General features: G+C 39.7%; 1 protein-coding gene across 1 annotated transcript in view; it reads right to left on the bottom strand.

Moving 5' to 3' along the window:
* Positions 1–21,032, bottom strand: part of ADHFE1 (alcohol dehydrogenase iron containing 1) — a 1,104,832-nt gene that overhangs the window by 524,289 nt on the left and 559,511 nt on the right. The window contains exon 9 of the mRNA XM_044067374.1: positions 2,855–3,007. Coding sequence (XP_043923309.1) covers positions 2,855–3,007 — 153 coding nt within the window. The remainder of the gene's footprint in view (positions 1–2,854; positions 3,008–21,032) is intronic.

The raw sequence follows: 21,032 nt of genomic DNA on the forward strand, positions 1-21,032 counted from the left end.
CAGAAGCAGTGATCTGTACACAATGGAATTTAGTTTTTGAAGGGACTGCAGTGTGGACAGAGTTGTTGTGGTTTTTAGCCTATCAGGAGGAAGGCTATATTAGTTTAGCTGATAGGGGAAAGAAGGCCTGGTTGACTATGAGTTTGAATAGTCGGGATCCTGGGATAAGGTCAACCCTTTGTTGATAAGGCGGCCATTTTGCATTTTTAAATTTTTACAGTGGGGTTGATTTTAGGAGACTTGGTAATAAATATACAAATTTTACTGATACTGCTTAAATGTGTGTGGAGTTTGTTTTTGAAGCTTAGGCTATGAGAGGGAGGCCATACTCAAGTTGGGTGACTAGAATGTATTTGCTGAGGGATGCTCAGGAGGTTTTAGTTAGAAAGGGGGATATTTTATTGACCCAAAATAAAAGAAAATTAAACTTTCTCCCTGTGTTGTCAGGGTACAGGGAGAGGTTAAGAGAGGGGTCAAGGTACTCAAAAGAGGTAGTGTTTTCTATGGGGGTTTTGTTGTGGTCATATATATATATGCTAAGTGTTTTTTTTTTCTGTTTGATCCCATAAATCATAGTTTTGGTTTTCTTGGAACTAAGGAGGCTCCCTTTGTTCAGGATCCAGTGGATCATATCTAGAAAATCTGCTTTTGGGCTGGATACTGAGTTGTTTGTGAGAAATAATATTATGTTATCTGTGTAGATAAGGAGGAGGAGATGGATTAGGTCATGGAGAAGTTTGTTTATAAAGATGGGAAATAGCAGTGAAGCAAGTATGGAACAATGTGGTACTCCTTTTTGAAGGCTTATTGATTAGGAAATTGAGGTACGATTTTTAGAGAAGTGGTGATTGGTGAGGTAGTTTTGAAACCAAAGTAGACATTTGGGACTTATGCCTATTTGCAATAGGTAATTGAAGAGGTTATTATGGTCAATGATGTGGAAGGCTTTTGTAAATTCAATAAAGATGGTGCCAGTTTGTTAGCCTCTGTCCATAGTTAGTAGCATTTCATCAGTCAGTGTTCATAGGACTGTGAGTGTGCTATGACCGGTTTAGAAACCATGTTGTAAAAGTTCCTTCTTTCACATTTGAAATATGACCTACCATTTATTGTTGCCAACTCAAAAAATGAAGATACTATCCAAACCATTTCAATTAACAATAGCAAAAGACAAATGGCTTCTAGTCCAACATAAGACAGCTCTATTACTAGTCTCTTATTTATTCACATTCCTGCACTCCTTGATTACTTTTATCTTTTAGCTGCTAAACTCTCTGCAAAGATACCCTCCTATAACCTTAGAAGGCAAGACCACAATGAGCCTCTACCTTAAAAGTCCTTGTGCTAAAATCAAATGTCCCTTTCCTCTCATTTCAAAGAAATGACTTCTTAAGGTTTCATTCTGGACAGAGTTAAAATCATACCTTCTAAACAAAACTAAAATCAAAAGCATCTTACAGGACACACAACATAATGCCATTATTTGCCTCTGTATATATCGTTTACCCACACAATGTCGATCTGAAGTAGACTTTTACTATAAATCTTTTCCAGCTACTTTGCCCTCATCCTCTAGCTCACACATACCACCCATCCACCTCATGTCCTCCCCTTTCATCACCTGTTTTTTCAGCATGCTTTTTCACATAATCCTGTACACAATGAATGTGTGTGTATACACAAATACATACGCATGCATGTGCACACACAGTACAAAATGTAGTAGTGCTGTTTGAATATATTCCACTTCAGCTATGTTGTCTTCACTGCATTATTTTCCATACTTTTGCTTTGCTACTCTGTACTTCCAGTCTGAGACAGAAATTGGTCCACTGAGATCAAGACTGCACTGAGGTAAACAATTTAAATAAAAAAAAACACTCTAAACATAAAATTCAGAACCAAGCATGAGGAAGGTGTAGAGGCCTTGCAGTATAATGATTAACTGAAGACACCTAAAAACTGACCTTGGAATTCATACATGAGTAATGCTAGTGAAGTCGTATGCAACATAACTGAGTGTACCTTTGACTGCAGAATGCCTTGAAACATTTGGCTTTATTCTTGGGATTCATAAAGAAAATAAAAGTCTGGGTGAATAATACATTTTCATTATGCATATTACCCCATCAGACATTTGGGGAGCATTTTCTTACATGGGAGAGTCTGGTTTTGTTCATAGCTGTAGACATAAACCTGATCTACCATTCACCACACATGCACCAGCATTACTTTCTTGCCCACTTCATTTTTTTCAGTTTCATCATGTACTACAGGGAAAATCATAAGATGAGTACTAACCTATTTTATTCAAGCAAACTTTTAACCAAAAAAAGAAAATAGAAAAGAAGCAACAAAAATTCTGCCCACGTTTCAGAGCCTGTAATTAATGGGGAGAAACCCATCAATGAGTTTTTGCCATATATATAATTGAGGAGGTAAAAAAGGGACTGATCACAATCATGTATAGAAATAATAAACAAGATAGAAAGGAATTACTTAAGGGAACTGCATATATACTCTTCAGCATGAAGTTTTACCTCTGTATTTACTTGGCAATCAGCACCTCAGGATATGCAAAAAAAAAAAAAAGACATCCTCTGTACATCACAAGTAAAAATAGTCCAAAAGATAACACAGAATGATTCAAAGAAAATAAAGCTGAAATACTGAGATTTGGGGTTATGAGCCTGGTATGGCTGAACCCCACAGATATGACTTGTGAAATTATTACTTGACCTGTTAATGCAGTTACAATACAAATCAAACTTTTTAACACAGTTTTCTTGTGAAACCATGTATATGTTTTAAAAGAAAGGAAACTTAGTAAAGCAGAAAGAAATTCACAGCATACCTACTTAGATACTTGGCTGCTATCTGCAAAGCGTACTTGGCCCAAATATCACTAATTGGGTTGCTTCCCTGATAGGCTGGACGGTTGATAGGGTTGGTGGGACATGGACTTCTCTTGTTGAAAGGGATAGCAGTGTACGATTCTAATGCATGGCTAAAGTACAAAAAGAAAGCATGAATCACAATGGCAGCTGACTTGCAAAGAGAGCAAAAGACATGGCTGCAGTTCGGACTTTCTAAACAACATAGACAACTTAAATCATTTGCATGCCTGGTACTCACAGATCACATAGTGTTTTAAGAAATTACAGTGCACATATGAATTCACATTTTGTGTATGCAGGCAGTAGTACTGAAAGTGCCCCAAGCCAAACACACACACACTATAATATGCAGTAAGTGCTATGACTTCAACAATCCTTCAACTATGTTAACTGAACTAAACTGTTTAACTTTACCAAATAAGCAAAGAGACTAACTAATAATCTGAGTATCTGATGGATTGAGATTCTCCTCCTTTTGGATAAAAATGCATTTATTTGCATTTGTTTACTGGGAAAGTCTGAATGGGTAAAGAAAGCTTTTTATCAGAGGAGGCCCATGGAGAAAAGATCAATTACAGTGCAATACAAATTAGTTTATGTAATAGATATGCACAAAAAGCTCCACAAAATGTAATAAAATGGCATAGGAAAGCAGCACAAATAGATAACACTGCATAACAAGTCTCAAGTGAGTGTTACAGAGCTACTAATAGAAGCTACACAATATTTAAATTATGCACAAAATGCATCAGTGTAACAAGTACTGTTAGGTAGTAAGAGAGAGAGACTTTATCTAGTAGTAACATAGTAAGATAAAGTAAAAACACAGTCTCAGTAGCTCACCAGGTTCTACATTTGCCTTTAGTGCAGAAGACTGTGGATTATGTTCTCATGGACTATTGTGGGGAATTGGGGGATGGCATAATGGTTAATGTGTTTACCTTGTACAGAGTTTAATTCTTACCTTTGGGTTGAGAAGTTTGGCTAGGCTTAAAATGGCCCACAAGGGTAGATAGCCTACTGCTAATGTATGAACCTTTAAGATTATGATGTTGTTGCATCAAAAGTGTTAAATATTAAGATGTTCAATAATATGGACAGTTTATGAAATTATAAGATATATACACTGGAGCAGAAGCAGTGGAGTATTAATGCAGGGAAGAACAGTCAATAAATCAAGTAATGGGAGAAATACGGCAGCATTACAAACATTAATGAAAAATAGAACCAAGAGTATAACATGAAGGGCACAAAGATTATTAAGACTATATAAAAGACAGGATATAGTTAGAGTCGAGCATGCAGTGAGTAGCAGAAAAAAGACACTTAGGTTTAGTGTGGAGAAGGAAGACATAATCAGAAGGTGAGATGTACAGACAGCTGCTAAGCTGGGGATGTGAAATTAAAAGTTAAAAAGTACAGTTTTGTACCTACCATAAATGTAGATGTTCGAGTGCACATACTGCTGCAGTCATTACACTTGGGTTATCCTGCCGTCAGGCGGGTCCTCGGTCAGCCGAATTCCAAAGTCTTGGTCTGGCGTCAGTTGTCATCGCTTCTTCCCTGATGTCAGAGCGGCAGGGGTATAAAAGAGGCAGCCGATGCCATTTTCTTCAGTTTTTCTTGCCCCAGATGTCAGGTGCCCCCAAATAGGCAGGCAATACATGATGTTATGCAAGCTTACATAAGTAGATAAACCCAATCAGTAGTTGTAAGCAAATACACCATATAGGAGTACCCCAAGTTGGATGTATGCTAGAGGTGTTTGTCATAAGCCCTGTCCTGAGAGGGGATGGAGGGAAGGAAACCTGGACTGCAGCAGTATGTGCACTCGAACATCTACATTTATGGTAGGTACAAAACTGTACTATGTTCATCGTGCCATACTGCTGCAGTCATTACACTTGGGTGAATCCCAAAGCTATGGAAGGGTGGCTGGTATTAGGCTGAATGAGAAGGGGCTAGAATGCCCTGCAGGACTGCGGTGGCAAAGCCCGCTCTAGATTTAGAGTATAGTGGCAGGTGGTAGTGCTTGGTAAAAGTGTGCACTGAACTCCAAGTAGCTGCTTCCAAAATGTCCTTGGTTGGGACCCCCCTGAGATATGCTGCTGAGGTAGCTGTTGCCCTGGTGGAGTGTGATCTGATGTATCCTGGCACTGTTTTCCCATGGAATGAATAGCAAAAGCAGATGCAGTGGGCTATCCATTTTGAAATAGTCTGTTTGGAAATAGCCTTTCCTTGAACACCAGCAGCATAAGACACAAAAAGTTGTTCAGATTTTCTGAATGACTTTGTTCTGTCCAAATAGTATCGAAGTTGTCTGTGAATGTCCAAAGAGTGAAGTAGTCTCTCCCCTTTATTCTGGGGGTTTAGATAAAAGGTAGGTAAATGGATAGCCTGATTCAAAGCCACACTGGATACTACCTTTGGCATGAAGGTAGGGTTGGTATGTAAAGAGACTCTGTCCTGATGGAAAATGAGGAAAGGTTGCACTGCCATAAGGGCCTGTAGCTCCGAAACCCTGCGTGCTGAAGTAATAGCCAAAAGCAGAGCTGTTTTCCATGACAAGTATTGCAGTTCTGCTGAGGAGGTGGGTTCGAAAGGAGGTAATGTCAATTTTTCCAGTACGAAGTTAAGGTCCCAAGCTGGAGCTGGTGGATGTCGTGGGGGTCTTATATTTTTTGCCCCTCTGAGGAACTGTCTTAGTAAAGAATGTGAGAATAAGGGAGGATCCGTATTGTATTGTGCTGAAATAGCTGAGGCATGGATTTTGATGGATGAGAAGGAAAGGCCAGTGTTTAACATGTCAGCTAGGTACTGTAGAATCTGAGGTATATTTAATATCCAAGGATTTAGGCCTTTTGCTTGGTTCCATGCACAAAATCGCTTCCATTTGCCTGAGTAAGCTTTTCTGGTACTGGGTTTCCTAGCCTCCAAGATGACATTCTGGACCTCCTTTGAGAGGAGTGTAGATTGATAAGTTAAGGTATTTTCCATGCAGCTAGATTTAGTGTCCTGAACTGACTGTAGAGGATCTTGTAATTTTGCTGAGACAACAGAAGTGGGAATTGAGGTAGGATTCAAGGTGGTGAATGAGATAGGCTCTTTAGGAGCGGGTACCAGTGCTGACGAGGCCAGTCCGGAGCAATGAGAATCATTTGTGGCCTCTCTGCTCTGACGTTTAGTAAAACTTTTGTCAGTAGAGGTAGAGGTGGGAAGGCATAAATTGTCAATGTTGTCCAACTGAAAGATAGAGCGTCCACTTTCCAGGCCTGTGGATGATAAGTCCTCGTGCAGAATTTTTTCAGCTGGTAATTGCTGTAGGAGGCAAATAGATCTATGTCTGGCTGTCCCCATTTCCGTGCTATCATTGAGAATACTTGAGGGTGTAACTCCCACTCGTGAGGATCTGTCATATTTCTGCTTAATTTGTCTGCCAGAATGTTTTCCTTTCCTGGCAGGAATTGTGCTTGTAGTTGTACTTGTAAGGCCAATGCTGTGTTCCACAGGGTCATTGCCTGTCTGCACAGGGGGTAGGAATGTGTGCCTCCCTGTTTGTTTATGTACCACATAACTGTGGTGTTGTCTGTTCTTATTAATAGTTGACCTGGATGCAATAGGTCCTTGAAGGCTGTAAGAGCATTTTGTACTGCTAGTATCTCCTTTTGGTTGATGTGAAGGTGCATGTATTTTTGAGACCATCTTCCTTGAATGCACTGACCTGCCATGTGTGCTCCCCAGGCATAGTCCGAAGCATCTGTTGTGATGGTTTGATTTGCTTGAGGTATGCAGAAAGGGAGACCTGTGTTTCTTTGGCATGCTTGAGCCCACCATAAAAATTCCTTTTGAAGGCATGGAATGAGTGGTATAATTGTTTCCAGGCTGTGTTTGTGTTGAGACTATAAGTTTTTCAGGTACCATTGTAGTTTCCTCATATGCAGCTTTGCAAATGGTATTAGTAGAATGCAGGATGCCATGAACCCCAAAGCCTTCAGGATTTTCCTTGCAGTAAGCTGGGTTAAAGTTGTCATTTTTCCTAAAGTATCGAGACAGTTGCCTTTGCTTGTCTGGCGTGAGGTAAACCATCTGGGCCGTTGTATTTAAGCTGGCACCCAGGAATATTATCTGTTGTGAGGGTATCAGTTTTGATTTCTTTTTGTTTACTGTGTACCCTAGGCAATTTAACATTTTTATTACAAACGCCAAATGCTGTAGGAGAATGTCCTTGCTGTCCGCTTGGATCAGGCAGTCGTCCAGATATGGGTAGATTTGTATTCCTCGTTGTCTGCAAAATGCAATTACTGATGCCAGGCATTTCGTAAATACTCTGGGCGCAGTAGATAAGCCAAAGGGCAATGCAGAGAATTGATAATGCGTTGTACCTGCAAGAAATCTGAGGTATCTTCTGCAATCTTGTCTGATAGGGACATGCAGGTATGCCTCCTTGAGGTCCAACGTTACCTGCCAAGACTCCTTGCCCAACATGGGAAGAAGCTGCTGTAATGTGAGCATCTTGAATTTTGGTACCTCTAAGTGCGTGTTCAGGATAGATAGGTCTAAGATGGGTCTCCAGTCTTTGTCCTTCCTTGGTACCAGAAATAGTCTTGAATAAAAACCTTGACCTTGTTCTTTTGTAGGTACCTTTTGAATTGCTTTCATATCCATGAGAGTGGAAATTTGTTTTTGTGCCTCTGCCCATTGATTTTGTGGCAAGTTTGGCATGCCTTTCATTTTTTGGAAGGATGAAAGTGGAATCTGTAGCCTCTGTTTATGATGTCCAGAATCCATTTGTCCTGTGTAATAATGTGCCAATTGTCTGAAAATAAGGCCAGTTTTCCACCCAAAGGTGCTGCCATTGAATGTTTGTTTGGCAGGCGTGGGGGAAGTCATTGAGCTTGCTTCCGGAATGGTTGAGGCCTTTCTTCTCCACCTCTTGGAGTTGTTGTTTGCCATTGTCTAGGTCTGTAAGAACCTTGTGGTTGTCCTCTGCCCCTGGGCATCTGTACCTACCCTTTGGGGTCTGTCAGTGGTTGGAAAGGACCAGTTTTTTGATGGCCAGTTTCTGCTGAAGCGAGGAGGTTGTACCTGCAAGAAATCTTTAACTGTTTGCATAGATTTTGCCTTTTATTCCATTTTCTTTAAAACCTCCTCTGCTTTGACACCAAATAATACATCCTTTTGCAATGGTGCATCCAATAACTTTGCTTTTACATGGTCTGGTAAGGTTTGCTCTTTCAGCCAAGCATGTCTACGTATCACAGAGCCGGTGACAGCTGCTCTACATGAGGCCTCCAATGAATCAAAACCACACTGTAAATTATGTTTTCCCACTTGTTCTGCTCCATGCAATAAATCCTGCATCTCTTTTAAATTTGGTTGATCTGTTTGTGTCATCTTAAGTTTCAATTGGGAGATCAAAAACTGCTGGTATTTTAGCATGTGAAATTGGCAGTTTAATGCCCTCATGGTTAATGTGGCAGAAGTATACACCTTCTTCCCCCATCTTTCTAATGCTCTAGAATCTCTTTCAGAAGGTAAAGGATTTTTTGCAGTAGAGGCCTTAATCCCCTTATGACCCTGTGAAATGGTTTCTGGGTCAGCAGCAGGGCTTTTATACAAAAACTGGTGGGAATCAGGGACCCGGTAGTATCTGTCTGGTTTAACTGGGGCAGGAGGCAAGGAGTCTGGATTCAGACTGGCTTCTGCAAAAACATCATCCAAAATATCTAAAACCGGAGGAATAGCAAGGGGCCTATGCTGAGGAAGAAGGAGAAACTCCCGGAGCCTTTTCTTACAATCTGAGTAATCCTGTCCTTCCCAGTGGAAGTGTTCCCACAAGGTATGCAAGATTTCCCCGAAAGAATAGTCCTCTGGGGGGGAAACCGAGGGAATTGATTCCTCTGCATCAGAGTCTTCATAGGAAGAATAGGAGTAATCCTGGTCCTCAAAACAACCTGAGGTAATGGAAGCTTGATCTGAGGAAGGGTAGTCTTCCTCCAACCTGGGTCTTTTTTCTAAGGGGGGCTGAGAACCCCTGATAAGAGTAATTAAATCCTCAGCCATCTTGAGCATCTGCTTTTTAGGCATGGGTTGCTGAGAGGGGGTCTGAGGACCCTGTTTCCTAATTTTCAAAGGGGCTTTAGATTTAGAGTAAGATTTAATGGTAATAGAAGTAGGCTTGAAAACGCCTTCAGAAACTGAAGGCCTAGCTAAATTTTCTGGTTCCCCGCCAAGAGTGGCGTCGGTGTCTAGAGAGGTAATCGGCTCCGGAGGGCCTGCAACTTCAGATTGAGAGGTCGGCGGTAAAATAGATTCAGCGGTAGTCAGGGGCTGTGAAGGCGCCTCACTGAGAACCGGAGATCCAGCGGCAGGACTAAGCGTGGTCTCGGTATCCGTTTTGGGCCTCGGATGCCTATCTTTATCTTCGCGTTTTTTCATTAAGCCTGGTGTCGGAAAATCCGACGACATGCTGTAGTCAAATTATTTGCCAAAGTAATGAAGGGCGAACTCCGCCCGACGTTTTATAGTGCGTTTATTGAACCTAGCACAAAAGCGGCAGCCCGAGACGTCGTGGTCTGGGCCTAGGCAAGGTATACAGTAAGAGTGAAAATCCTTATGCGGTATTTGCTTCCCACAAGAAATGCAATTATTAACTTTGTCTGACATCAGTCTGAGGCAAGAAAAGTTTCCCCAACGGGGTACTTAGCTTTAGAGAAGACTTCGGCTGAAATCCTTTTCGGAAATCTCAGGAGCTGGCCGACCGGCACTTGCGAACTGCTTCTGCTTCGGGCACCGCGCGGCAAGAAAGACTGAAGAAAATGGCGTCAGCTGCCTCTTTTATACCCCTGCCACTCTGACGTCAGGGAAGAAGCGACGACAACCGACGCCGGACCAAGCCTTTGGAATTCGGCCGACCGAGGACCCGCCTGATGGCAGGATAACCCAAGTATAATGACTGCAGCAGTATGGCACGATGAACATCAGATATAAATATTCACGTCAGTGGCAGAGTAGATAATATGAAAATATATGAAGGTGAAAATTAAAATGTAAAGTTTGACTAGTGATGTGGTAGACAACAGTGGCAATTATAATTGTCAGACAGAGGTGTTTTTAGAAGAACTTTATCTTGGGAGTATTACATGCAAAGTGGATTAATTTGGTACCCCTACACAAATCTTGCTCCTGATATTTTGCTACACTGAAAGTCTATATTTAACCTGAATGCATTCTCTCATTTGATCATCAATAATTATAACTCTTTATAGGAACAATTCTAGGTAAGCGATCACACGGAAGATAAGAGGCTTAACCATATACCCCTTTAAGATTGCAAACTTAAAAGTTTTTGTCACCTTTTATGAGTAGTCAGTAGTGTCCATGTACCAAAATAAGCAGAGCCATACATGATAACCGTTGGTATAAATTTATGTCTACACATCTAGTCATCAAGACTAACCTTAAAGGCAGTTAACATAGTACTTTGTGTGAAATGTAATGGCAATTTATTATATAGGCTGGGAATATGTTGTTTAGAAACCTATCCCTACAGCGAGTCTTTTTTGTTTGTTTTAAAACTTTATTGAATTATTACTTAAGACATAGGAAAATATACATTAATAGAAAAGAAAACAAACCATATTAACATTTTTCCATTTACATACATTATACATCACAAAATCTTGTCTTTGTAATTATCAACAGTCCAACATTACATAAATTGCTGAATTCCTGCCTTCTCTTAAACCTCACTCCTCCTGAACATTGTTTTGTATGTAGTTTTCCCACAATTTCCAATTATTTCTTTGCAACTTGCTCTGTCCTTTTTCTAAAGATCCTTCTTCCAGTCCTTTTATCTCTTTTACAATATCCGATACTTCAAAGACAGTTGGTTTAGACTATTATTTCCATTTTCGAGAAATTGCTTACTTTGGCAGCCAACATAATTAAATTTAATAGGACCTTACTATGTCTAGCAATTCGGATCCTCTGTCCCAGTTCAAAAAAAAAAAAATCATATGCTTAGTTGCAGTTATTTGCTCACACAATATTTCTGACATAGTACTCCTGCCAACTCATACTCCCATAACACATGTTCCCAGTTATCTCTTTCCTCCTCATTACACTAACAATATTTGCTATCTACCTATGGAAAAATTCTTTGAAGTCTGCTCGAAGTATAAAATATCTTTGCAAGCACTTCCAAGCAAGGATCCTAAACCTTCTGGACTTTTTTTTACATACTTGGGAACTATATATATATATATATATATATATATAGTTATATATATATATATATATATATAAATATATATATACATAGATATATATATATATATATATATATATATATATATAAATAATTCCCAAGTATGTAAAAAAAAGTCCAGAAGGTTTAGGATCCTTGCTTGGAAGTGCATGCAAAGATATTTTATACCTTGAGCAGACTTCAAAGAATTTTTCCATAGGTAGATAGCAAATATTGTTAGTGTAATGAGGAAGAAATATATATATATATATATATATATATATATATATATATATATATATATATATATATATCCCCATTGTTCTGTTATAAATTGCTTTTCCAATCTGTCTTCTCATTATCATGCAAGATTTTATATGCCCTATTAATTATCTCTTTTTAAATAGCAGCTTCTGTTCTAGATTCAACTACCCCCCCCCCCCCCACACACACACACACAGATCAGGTCTTTCACTTAAGATTCCTCTATCCCTTTCTCTCTGCCTATACTCTGATATCAATCCCCAGAAGGAAGATGGTGTCTTGTCTGCAGTCCAAACATCTTCTGGCCACATCCTGCTTTATTACCTTTCCCTCTCCAGTTATTTGCTCCCAATACCTTTGCTCATTTGCCAGTTTTCACATAAAAGTTTCATGTTTAGTATCTATTTTTCTGAAGTTGTTAAAAACCAATACTAAAGGGCTTTGACTGACTATGTTTGCAGATGACTGCAAGCTAGGTGCAGTCATTGAATCCCCAAATGACAGCCATCCTGTAGGAAGGTTTGTCCCAAATAAATAAATGGTGCCAAAATCACGGACTGAAACTAATGCCAAAAAAATATATTACTATATCTTTTGGGAAGTCATCTACTCCAGGGAACTACCACACTAAAAATATGCCCCTAAGAGTTGACACAATTTTTACGGGATTTGGGAACTTATGTGTACAGTAACCTAACTTTTGACCAACATTGTGTCCATTGTTGTAAGAAAGTCCTTCTACACTACACAGCTTATAAACAAAGGGATTGTGTCCAGGTCTAGGATGTCATTAGCCCCCATTACTCACCCTCATTAGGTCAATCACTGAATATAATTCTCCCTTTGGCATGTATCTTTCCAGACACATGCAACAACTGAACATCCAGCAACAACTGAACACACACAGAGATAGCTTACTAAAAGGATACAAGGTGCAAACATATCTTAACTGGACCGACTCAAAGCTCTATCACTATACTCTGTATCCTACACACTGTTAAGGGATAACCTGTATCTGGCATACAAAGCATCCTCCAACAGATTACTGACGTATTTACTGCACATCAGTAAGTCATACGAGGTCAGGATTACATGGCCTAGGGATCTAAACCTCTTCTGCAACATCAACAGAATGGTTAGGTGGGACAGGTATATCTTGCAATGGATAATGCTGCTCTGAAACAGACTCCCTATTCACATAAAGCAAAGTTCATTCCTGTCCATATTCAAGTTTAACTTATATCTATGGATGGGAAACAGAAAATGTATCCCAGGACTGTCTGCTGTACTCCTAATGGATAGAGGTATCCCCTAAATACTTTATCCTATGCATGGGTCTCCTTAAATTATCTATGACATAATCCCAGTTGTTCTCATTAGGAGTAATATATAATTATCGACCATGGGATGGGTAAGGCCAATCTATAACCAAATAGAATAGGTTATTTCAAACACAAAAAGGGAAACTGGCTTGGGTTAAAATGGCTTGCAAGGGCAGCTAGCCTAGTATTTACGGTATGAACTTATAAATTGTAGTCCCCTCTTGCCTATTTTCTGTACCCCTACTTGCAGTCATCCCTATTGGCAAAATCTCCTTTCTCTATTCTCATGCTGGCTTAGTTATTACAACAGTTTCTGCTAATTTGTGAATATAATATTCTATATGGCTGTTATTATTCTCCTTAAGGATCTGCAGCCAAAATCCCACCCTCTCTCTTTTTTTCTTGAACTTCCACCCTGCTTTATTATTATCCCTTTCCATTTTGAATTATAACCTTCTGCTTTGTGGTTTGTATGGGTGCCTTAACTGTATAGCTCTAAAATATCCCTTCAGATTAGGAAATTTTAAACCTCCTTGTTCTACTGAAAGGATCAACATCCCACTTAAATCTTGCCCTTTTCCCCTCCCAGATAAATTCAACTCTTTATTACCACCCACAACTTCTCCTCTAGTTTATAAATATATGCCTGACCCATATATAAAATTAAAAGGACTAAAAACATTTTCACTGCTTGTATCTTGCTGTCCATATCCATAAACAAGAGCGTCCAGTTTCTCAGTTTTTATTTATTAATTTAACATTTGTTGATGGGGAAACCCTGACTAGGACAAATCCTATTTTCAGTGGCTGCCCGGGGAGAAATGCTCCAGACACGTCTTCAGAATGTGGGAGGAAACCGGAGTACCTGGAGGAAACCCATGTGAACACAGGGAGGACATGCAGACTCCACACAGAAGGCATCCCAGCTGAGAATCGAACCAGAAAACCTCTTGCTGTGAGGCGACAGCGTTAACCGTTGCAGCACTGCACCGCCCAAGTTTTTGTATTATTTTTTGTTTAGTCTCTTCCCACATATCCTTAGCTGCCATAACAGAGGCCTTTTTAATCCATGCTCCTAAATACTTCACCTTATCATGTTCCCATATATATTAGCACTGCTGAACCAATTTTGGTGTGGGTACATAATTTAGGGCTACAGCCTTTGTTTTACCTTCTTTAATTTTATATACCAAGAAAAAAAAACTTGAAACTGGGATGTCCTTTTCTTGTTTTATCAGGTACAAGATAATGCTGTCTGCAAATAAAGCTAACATTTCTTGATTACCATATAAATTATACCCTTGAATTTCCAAGTCCCTTATTGTCTTTGCCAATGGCTCTAAATATAAAGCAAATAAAGGTGAAACTTATCAGTCACAACTTTTCAGAGAGGAACTCTCCCACTTTATTTCTTATCTCTGATCCCACATATATCCTCCTAATTAACCTTATTACTGTATCAGGGAATACAAATGCTTACACTGCCCTAGCCATAAAACCCCAGCTCAATCTGTTGAATGCTTTCTCTGCCTCAAGACCCACCAGCAACGATATTTTCTTATATTCTGCTCCCGTCTAGATCATCACTGTTCTATTAATGTTGTCAAATGTTTGCCTCCCCTACAAAAAAAACACACACTGATCCATACCTATCGATTTTGGCAACACCTTTACAATTCTTTTAGCTAGTATACGCAATAACACTTTATAATCATGGTTTAAAATTGAAATGGGTTTGTAGGAAGGTGGATTTGATGGATCTTTACACTCCTTAAGTAATACAGCCACCACTGCTTTCTCTTTCTTCCAAGATGTTGATGTTTCTCCTCCTTTTAAAATACTATTAAACAAAATCTTGTAATCTTTATCACTTTCTTCCCTCCTAACTTTCAGACTTAAAAAGGAATACCATCTGTTCCTGGAGACTTTCCTGAAGACTGAATAAAAATCACCATTTTTATTTCATCACCTCCTATCTTAACTGTAAGTTGTTGAGCTTTATCTACCTCAAACCTTGGCATAATTAAGTCTTCCATAAATATTTAAATTTGTAATATTTTTTGATTTCACATTTTTCCAATTTATACAAATTTTTATTAAATTTCCAAAATATCTCTAAAACCTCTACAGTCTATCTGGGTATTTTTCTCGTTATATTCTCTCTAAGTCTGGCAACAACCTTTTCTACTTTCTGCTGCCTAAGTTGTTGTACTAAAAGTTTTTGTACTCTGGAGTTATTATCAAAAATAATTGCTTAACAGCAATCTATCTAAACTCTTGCATGCTATCCAGATAATCCTTATATTTTCTTTAGCACACTGCATTTGCGCCTCCTCTTTTTCTGAGATATTCGCCTTACTCTGCAATACTTTAACATTTGTCAGCTCCTCTAAGTAATTACTATTACTTTTTAACAATATATCTTTCTGTTTTGTTTTTATCCTGTTTTTAAACTCCATTTTCAATTCATCCCACACACTAGCTATAACTTCTGAAGATAAATCTATCTTCCCTAATAACTCTTGAATAATTTCCACTACCCATTCGCTAAATTCCTCTCTTTTTAATACATAGGTGGGAAAGCACCAGTGTCTCATTTTTTACTTCATTATCCTGTATTTTTCTTAGTTTTTACTGATACGTGATTTGAAATAGTTATTGGATGTGTATTAAAGCTTTCAATTAAATGCAAATATTCCTTTAAAATATCATTTCTATCTAGTCTAGACCAGTTATTGTACCTTGGGGAATAATAAGTAAATTCTGTTGGAGTCCCTACTGCTGAACTCACATCTTCCATATCAAATATTTCTGTAAATTCTTCAGAAATCTAACTTCTATTGTTATATTCTCCCTTATAGATCACACTGATACAACCTCACTATTGCAAATCAAGTTCCAGTCCCTGCCTATAAATAATCTTCCCTGCTAATTACTTCTCCCAAAATTTTCTTAAGGTCCAAAACAAGCACATGCCAACATAATCCTTCTCCCTTGTCAAGATCCCCTTACTACCCCATATCTACCTTTAGTCTCTTTTTTCCCCTCTTCTATCACTACTGGTGCCCCTCTAGCAATTAATATAATTAATCTCCTGGTCTCTGCTACCTATCAGATCACTCAATAGTAGATATACTGCAGAAAAAAGGAACCAAGATTGAACATTCAAGCACTCTATGCACAAGTATACAAATAAATAAGCAGAATAAGTAGAAAAAAATCCACAGGATCACTCAATGGCTATGATATGACAGGAAGGAGTCAAACCACTTGAGAAGTATGGAAGACAAACCACACAGTCTCTACAGTCAGTCAGTCAGTCAATCATTTATTGTTTTCAAATGCTAATGAGAAGCTGGGAAGAAGGGAGCTTCAAACCATCATAATTTAATATAAAAATGTTAAAGCATATAATATGCACACACAAGCTTTAGCATATGACTCTTTCTCAGATGATGAAAAACACTATTCTCAGTTACAAAGTTGAAATAACATTACATTGGGGATGCTGATAAAACTCTTGCCCAGGTCAATATGAGCAGTGTCCACTGTCTACAGCCACTGTAACGTTAATTTTCAAAGATGTTTACTAATTTAAGAGATGGGATTTGCCCTTCACAAAGCCAAACTCAGTGGGGTCTACTCCAGTTAAGTTGCTTATGTCTGCATAAATGAGTTAGTACAGTTGTATAAGATCTTACCATAATGGTAGATGTCCTTCTCATCACTGTTGCAGTATTCACTTCCTCCCTCCTTCCCCTGGGTTCTTTTCTCCTCTGGATGTACTGGTTACCTCTTTTTTCCTTGGACTGGAGTTCCTACTGGGACAGTCAGTTCTGAGGATGATATGTTCAGATGTCACCTTTATGCCCTAGCTATACGCAGAGAGCATACGTGTGACATACAGCATGAAATGACCATGAAAGGGGAACAGATTTCCAAACTATGTAATACCCTAGGTGGACAATGGACAGTGCCCAAGAATCCTAAGTAATCTTTAAACAAATTGAAAGAGAAAAGGAAAGAGGAATATGGCTGAGAAGAACAGGATAGTGAGACAGCACCTGGTTTGAAAGGATAAAATATTTCTGTGTCACAGGAGACTGGGTAGCTTTAGCAGGACAAGCCCCTTTACCCCCCCTTTTTGCCCTTGGGAGGAGGTGAGACTGCCTATGAAAAAAGGCTGGTTTATTAGGGTAATTACTTTGAAATTTAGACAAAGGGGAAACAAAAACATGTTTGTTTCTGTAAAGTCTTGCCCTTATCTTGCAGAGACTTAAACAGATCCATAGCAGCTGCACCAAATAAGTGTTTGTTAACCAGATGAGCATCCATCAACTTAGCATTAAAATCATCAGGCAAAGGCTGAAACCGAAGATAGGAATACCTCCTCATCACAGAACCAAAAGCAACAGCTCTGGAAGAAGCATATGTTGCATCACAGCTGCACTTAATAGAATGGAGAGCCACCTGATAAGAGGTCCCCAACAAGGAAAGAGCAGAAGTCTTCCTTTCAGAGTCAGGAATGTCAGAAATTAATTGACAGGCCAGAGAAAGAAGAGCCAAAATGTATCTGGACGGATCTACTTCACAATGCCGAAATTTCAGAATGCCGACAACCATATGGCTGACACCAAATGACCGACATCCGAAATCTCGACATTGAAAGTAGACCATGTAAAAGGAAAATAAAATTTCCTTTCGGCTGCTAGCAGGGGGGCTCTGCCCCGCCCCCCGTAACTTTAATATACCAACTCCGAGATCGCACTACAGTGCAGGAATGGAAATCTTTCCATTCCGCACTATAGTGAGATGCCGGTTCCACACTGTCGGCATTCCGAATGTCGATCATATGGTGTTGGCCATATGGTTGTCAGTATTCTGGAGTGTCGGCAATGTCAGGTAGACCCATCTGGACATATGGGTCTGATAACTGACAACTCTAAAAGCCAAGGTAGCAGAGGTATAAACCTTCTTACCTAGCATTTCCATAGTCCTGCTGTCTTTATCTTAAGGAAGAAGCTTTGCAGAGGGCAACAACTGAGATGGCTTGGCAGATACCACAGGCACCACACAGAGGTCAGCTGAAGGACATCTATATAGGAATATGCAATTCTCAGGCACCTTATAAAACCTGTCAGGTTTTTTGGGAGCAGGGGATTGGGAATCTTGAGCCACAGACACAGTAGAAAAGTCATCCTATAAAGCATCCAAAACAGGAGGGACAGCGGAAAGGTTTGGGAGACTCAATTTGCAGAAGTTTGTAATACCTGTTCTGCACCTCAGAAACCTGGGCACAATCCCATTTAAAAAATTCCATCATCCTGGAAATTGTGTCCCTGAAGGAAATCTCCTCAAATGGAGTGTCAAGACTAATGGACTCCTCCTCCTCAGAACCACAATCTAGAGGAGTAGGAGTCTAGGATGAATAAATAAGGATTCCTCATCTGAATCCACCTCTTCCTTAGAGGAATCCTATTTTCTAGGGCTTTTTAGAAGAGTAGAGAATCAAGGTGGAGCAGGAACAGAAACTCCTTGAGGAGATTTCAAATCCATGAGGGCACTAACCCTGAGTGAAATTCTGCCATTCACTCTGAGGGTCCTTAACAGCAGGAGAAACATGCTTTGTCTTTTGTTACTTTTTCAAAGAGAGTCTACTCTGCAAAACTTAGAAGGTTCAGATGTTGGACGATATTCCACAATCACAGTTGGGCCTTCCTCTCTAACTAAAATTTGAGGTACACCCCTAGGCCCTTTGGTAATAATCAGCCACAGTTCCCTATGAACATCCATAACGGATGTCTGCAAAGCCACCAAGGATGTGCGTAATGCTGGATCCATGCCAGCCTTCCATGCGGTCATGACAGAGGAATCCAATGGAGGTGATCCTCCGCACTTTCACTAGCCTTGGGGAAGACATCCAGTGGAGATGGTACAGCAGAAGAATTGGTCCTAGATTTCTTGCCCACTTTCTTCACAGACAGCTGACCCTCACAGCAGGAAGTTCCCTCCATAGTGTCTTTTGCTAAAAGCTTAAGATGTTCATTCTCTAAATACAGGACCAACATGTATGAGATGAAAACCTGACAAATGGAACAGGATGTATTGTCGTGGGAAGCACCGAGATAAAACAAGCACTGCTCATGAAGGTCTTTATGGAGAATCTATCTCCTGCACTGGGGTTTGCCCTTTCTGGATGACATGAAACCCCACAAGTAATCAATCAAAAAGAAAAAGATATAAGAGCAAAAACTTAAATGGGGCACTTATCTGAAATGGGTTGGTGAACCAGCAATGAATCGAGTGTTCAGACTGATGATCAAAAGATGGAGTTTGGACTGGCGACACAAAAGTTCTGAGGATGGTAGTCCGGACGTCACCTTTATGCCATACGCTATATGCGGGGAGCATATTTGTGATGTCAGGCATACCTTAAAGCAACCTAAAGGCTTTGGTACACTGCTCGGATGTCAGGCCGCCCTTGGTATGGGATCTTTATTGTAAAGAATACTGCAACAGTGAAATGCAAGGACATCTGCTACGATATATTCCATGGCTTTGCATGTAAGGCTAGTGAGGCTTATGGATCTATAATTTCCTGGGTCTGAAGAAAGGCCACCCTTGTGTAGGGGATTCACAGTAGCTTTTCTCCAGACACGAGGCATAAGCCTTGTGGATAGGCTGTGGCTGAACAATTTAAGTAGATGGACATATTTGTCTTTGATGAGAAAGTAGCCTGGCATATAATCTGGTCCACAGAAATATTTTTAGCCTCTGAAAGGGGTTCTAAGGCTTGTTCCAATGTCATTTCAGGGGAAACTACATTTTTCAGGAAAGGTGATGTAAAGGTAGCATGAAATCTGTCTGCTAATATGTTAGCTATATCCTTGGGATCAGTGTGTGTGATATTATTTTGGATTAGCTCAGTTCACTGTTGGTCATTACTCCTTAAGTTCTTGCTACAACTGAATATAGATGTACATTTTCCTTTCAAATCTGTTGTGACCTTAATTTCATGCTCTAAATTTTCTAATAGTGCCCTTAAGTTCCTTGCCATCAAATTGGTCTTGAGGTAGGGGTCAGGGGATTTCTTACAAAGCTTAATTATTCTCCTACTTTTCTTATGCAGTTTATTAATAAGGGAGTCCCACCTGAAAGGTTTATTCATAAATTTACCATTACATTTTGGGTAGACTGGTACAGACTTTTCTATGCAGTTGTTTAGGTGCTGGTGAAAGTGGAAGTGACTACTGCAGCCCTGTCAGTTGGATCCTCTGAAGGGGACTGTTGATAATTTTGCATAGGCCTTTTACAATCGGAAGTAGGTTTGCCTTGGAGAAGTCCCTAAAGACCGTCTCATTTGGTGGTGGTGCTACCACTAGGCCTGAGAGAGAATATTGGCAAAGCCTCCTAGTGTACCCACTTAAGGATCTCAGCCTTTCTTACACCAGGCAACAGTTACTCCTTCTCCACTATAACATAATGCTACTCCACAGAGATCACCCAAGAGACACCAGGGTATCTAAGCTTGTAGGACCCATTGTATCTGCTGCCGCACAGGGAAATGTCTTAGTCAGAAAAGACTTAATAGTTTCCACATTCACCAGAATGGACAAGAAGAGGGTGACTGTAAGCTACTTCTTCAGTACACAATGCGTGATGTCACAAGGGCCCTAAAGGTCCAAACAAGTATGACTAATGCCTAGCAGTGGCTCATGAGTGAGTGAAATAATTAATGACTTAAGGATCTATATCCAGGAGGACATGCAGAGAGACATGACAGGACTTATTATGCACATGTTAGAGGTAAGAGAGATACTGGTCTTGACTACTATCTTGCCTTCCCCAAGAATGACACCTCGATACCAAGACAATTGTACATTCCGTGTTTCTGTATATTTTGTGATTATACTCTCTCTGATTACTTCTGTTTCCATGTGTGTTATAAAGTGCAGTTTCATTGTACTGATTTTACTTTTCATTTTTCTGACATATATTTAACTACTGTAACTAGAACTTTTCTCCCTAGGTCTATGCTGAAAAGGGGCCATGAACAAAATCAGACTTTCCTGGTAAACAAAAGCAATAAGTAAATAACTAAATAGTCAATGTCACTCCAAGAGGATCCAGTATGTCTCAGCCTGGGATGAGAGGGTGGAAAAGACTTCCTGTTTTGCTAAGGATGGCTTATACCTCTCATACCAGGGTTTCTGTATGCCAGTTAAAGCCTTTGCTGCCCTTACAGTGCCTTTGTTAAGCACAGTCTCCCTACTGGACAGTCCTGCATAGCAAATGTAAACC

Source organism: Protopterus annectens, chromosome 3.part1 (genome assembly GCF_019279795.1).
Source record: "Protopterus annectens isolate FY-2018-M chromosome 3.part1, PAN1.0, whole genome shotgun sequence".
Classification (NCBI taxonomy): domain Eukaryota; kingdom Metazoa; phylum Chordata; order Ceratodontiformes; family Protopteridae; genus Protopterus; species Protopterus annectens.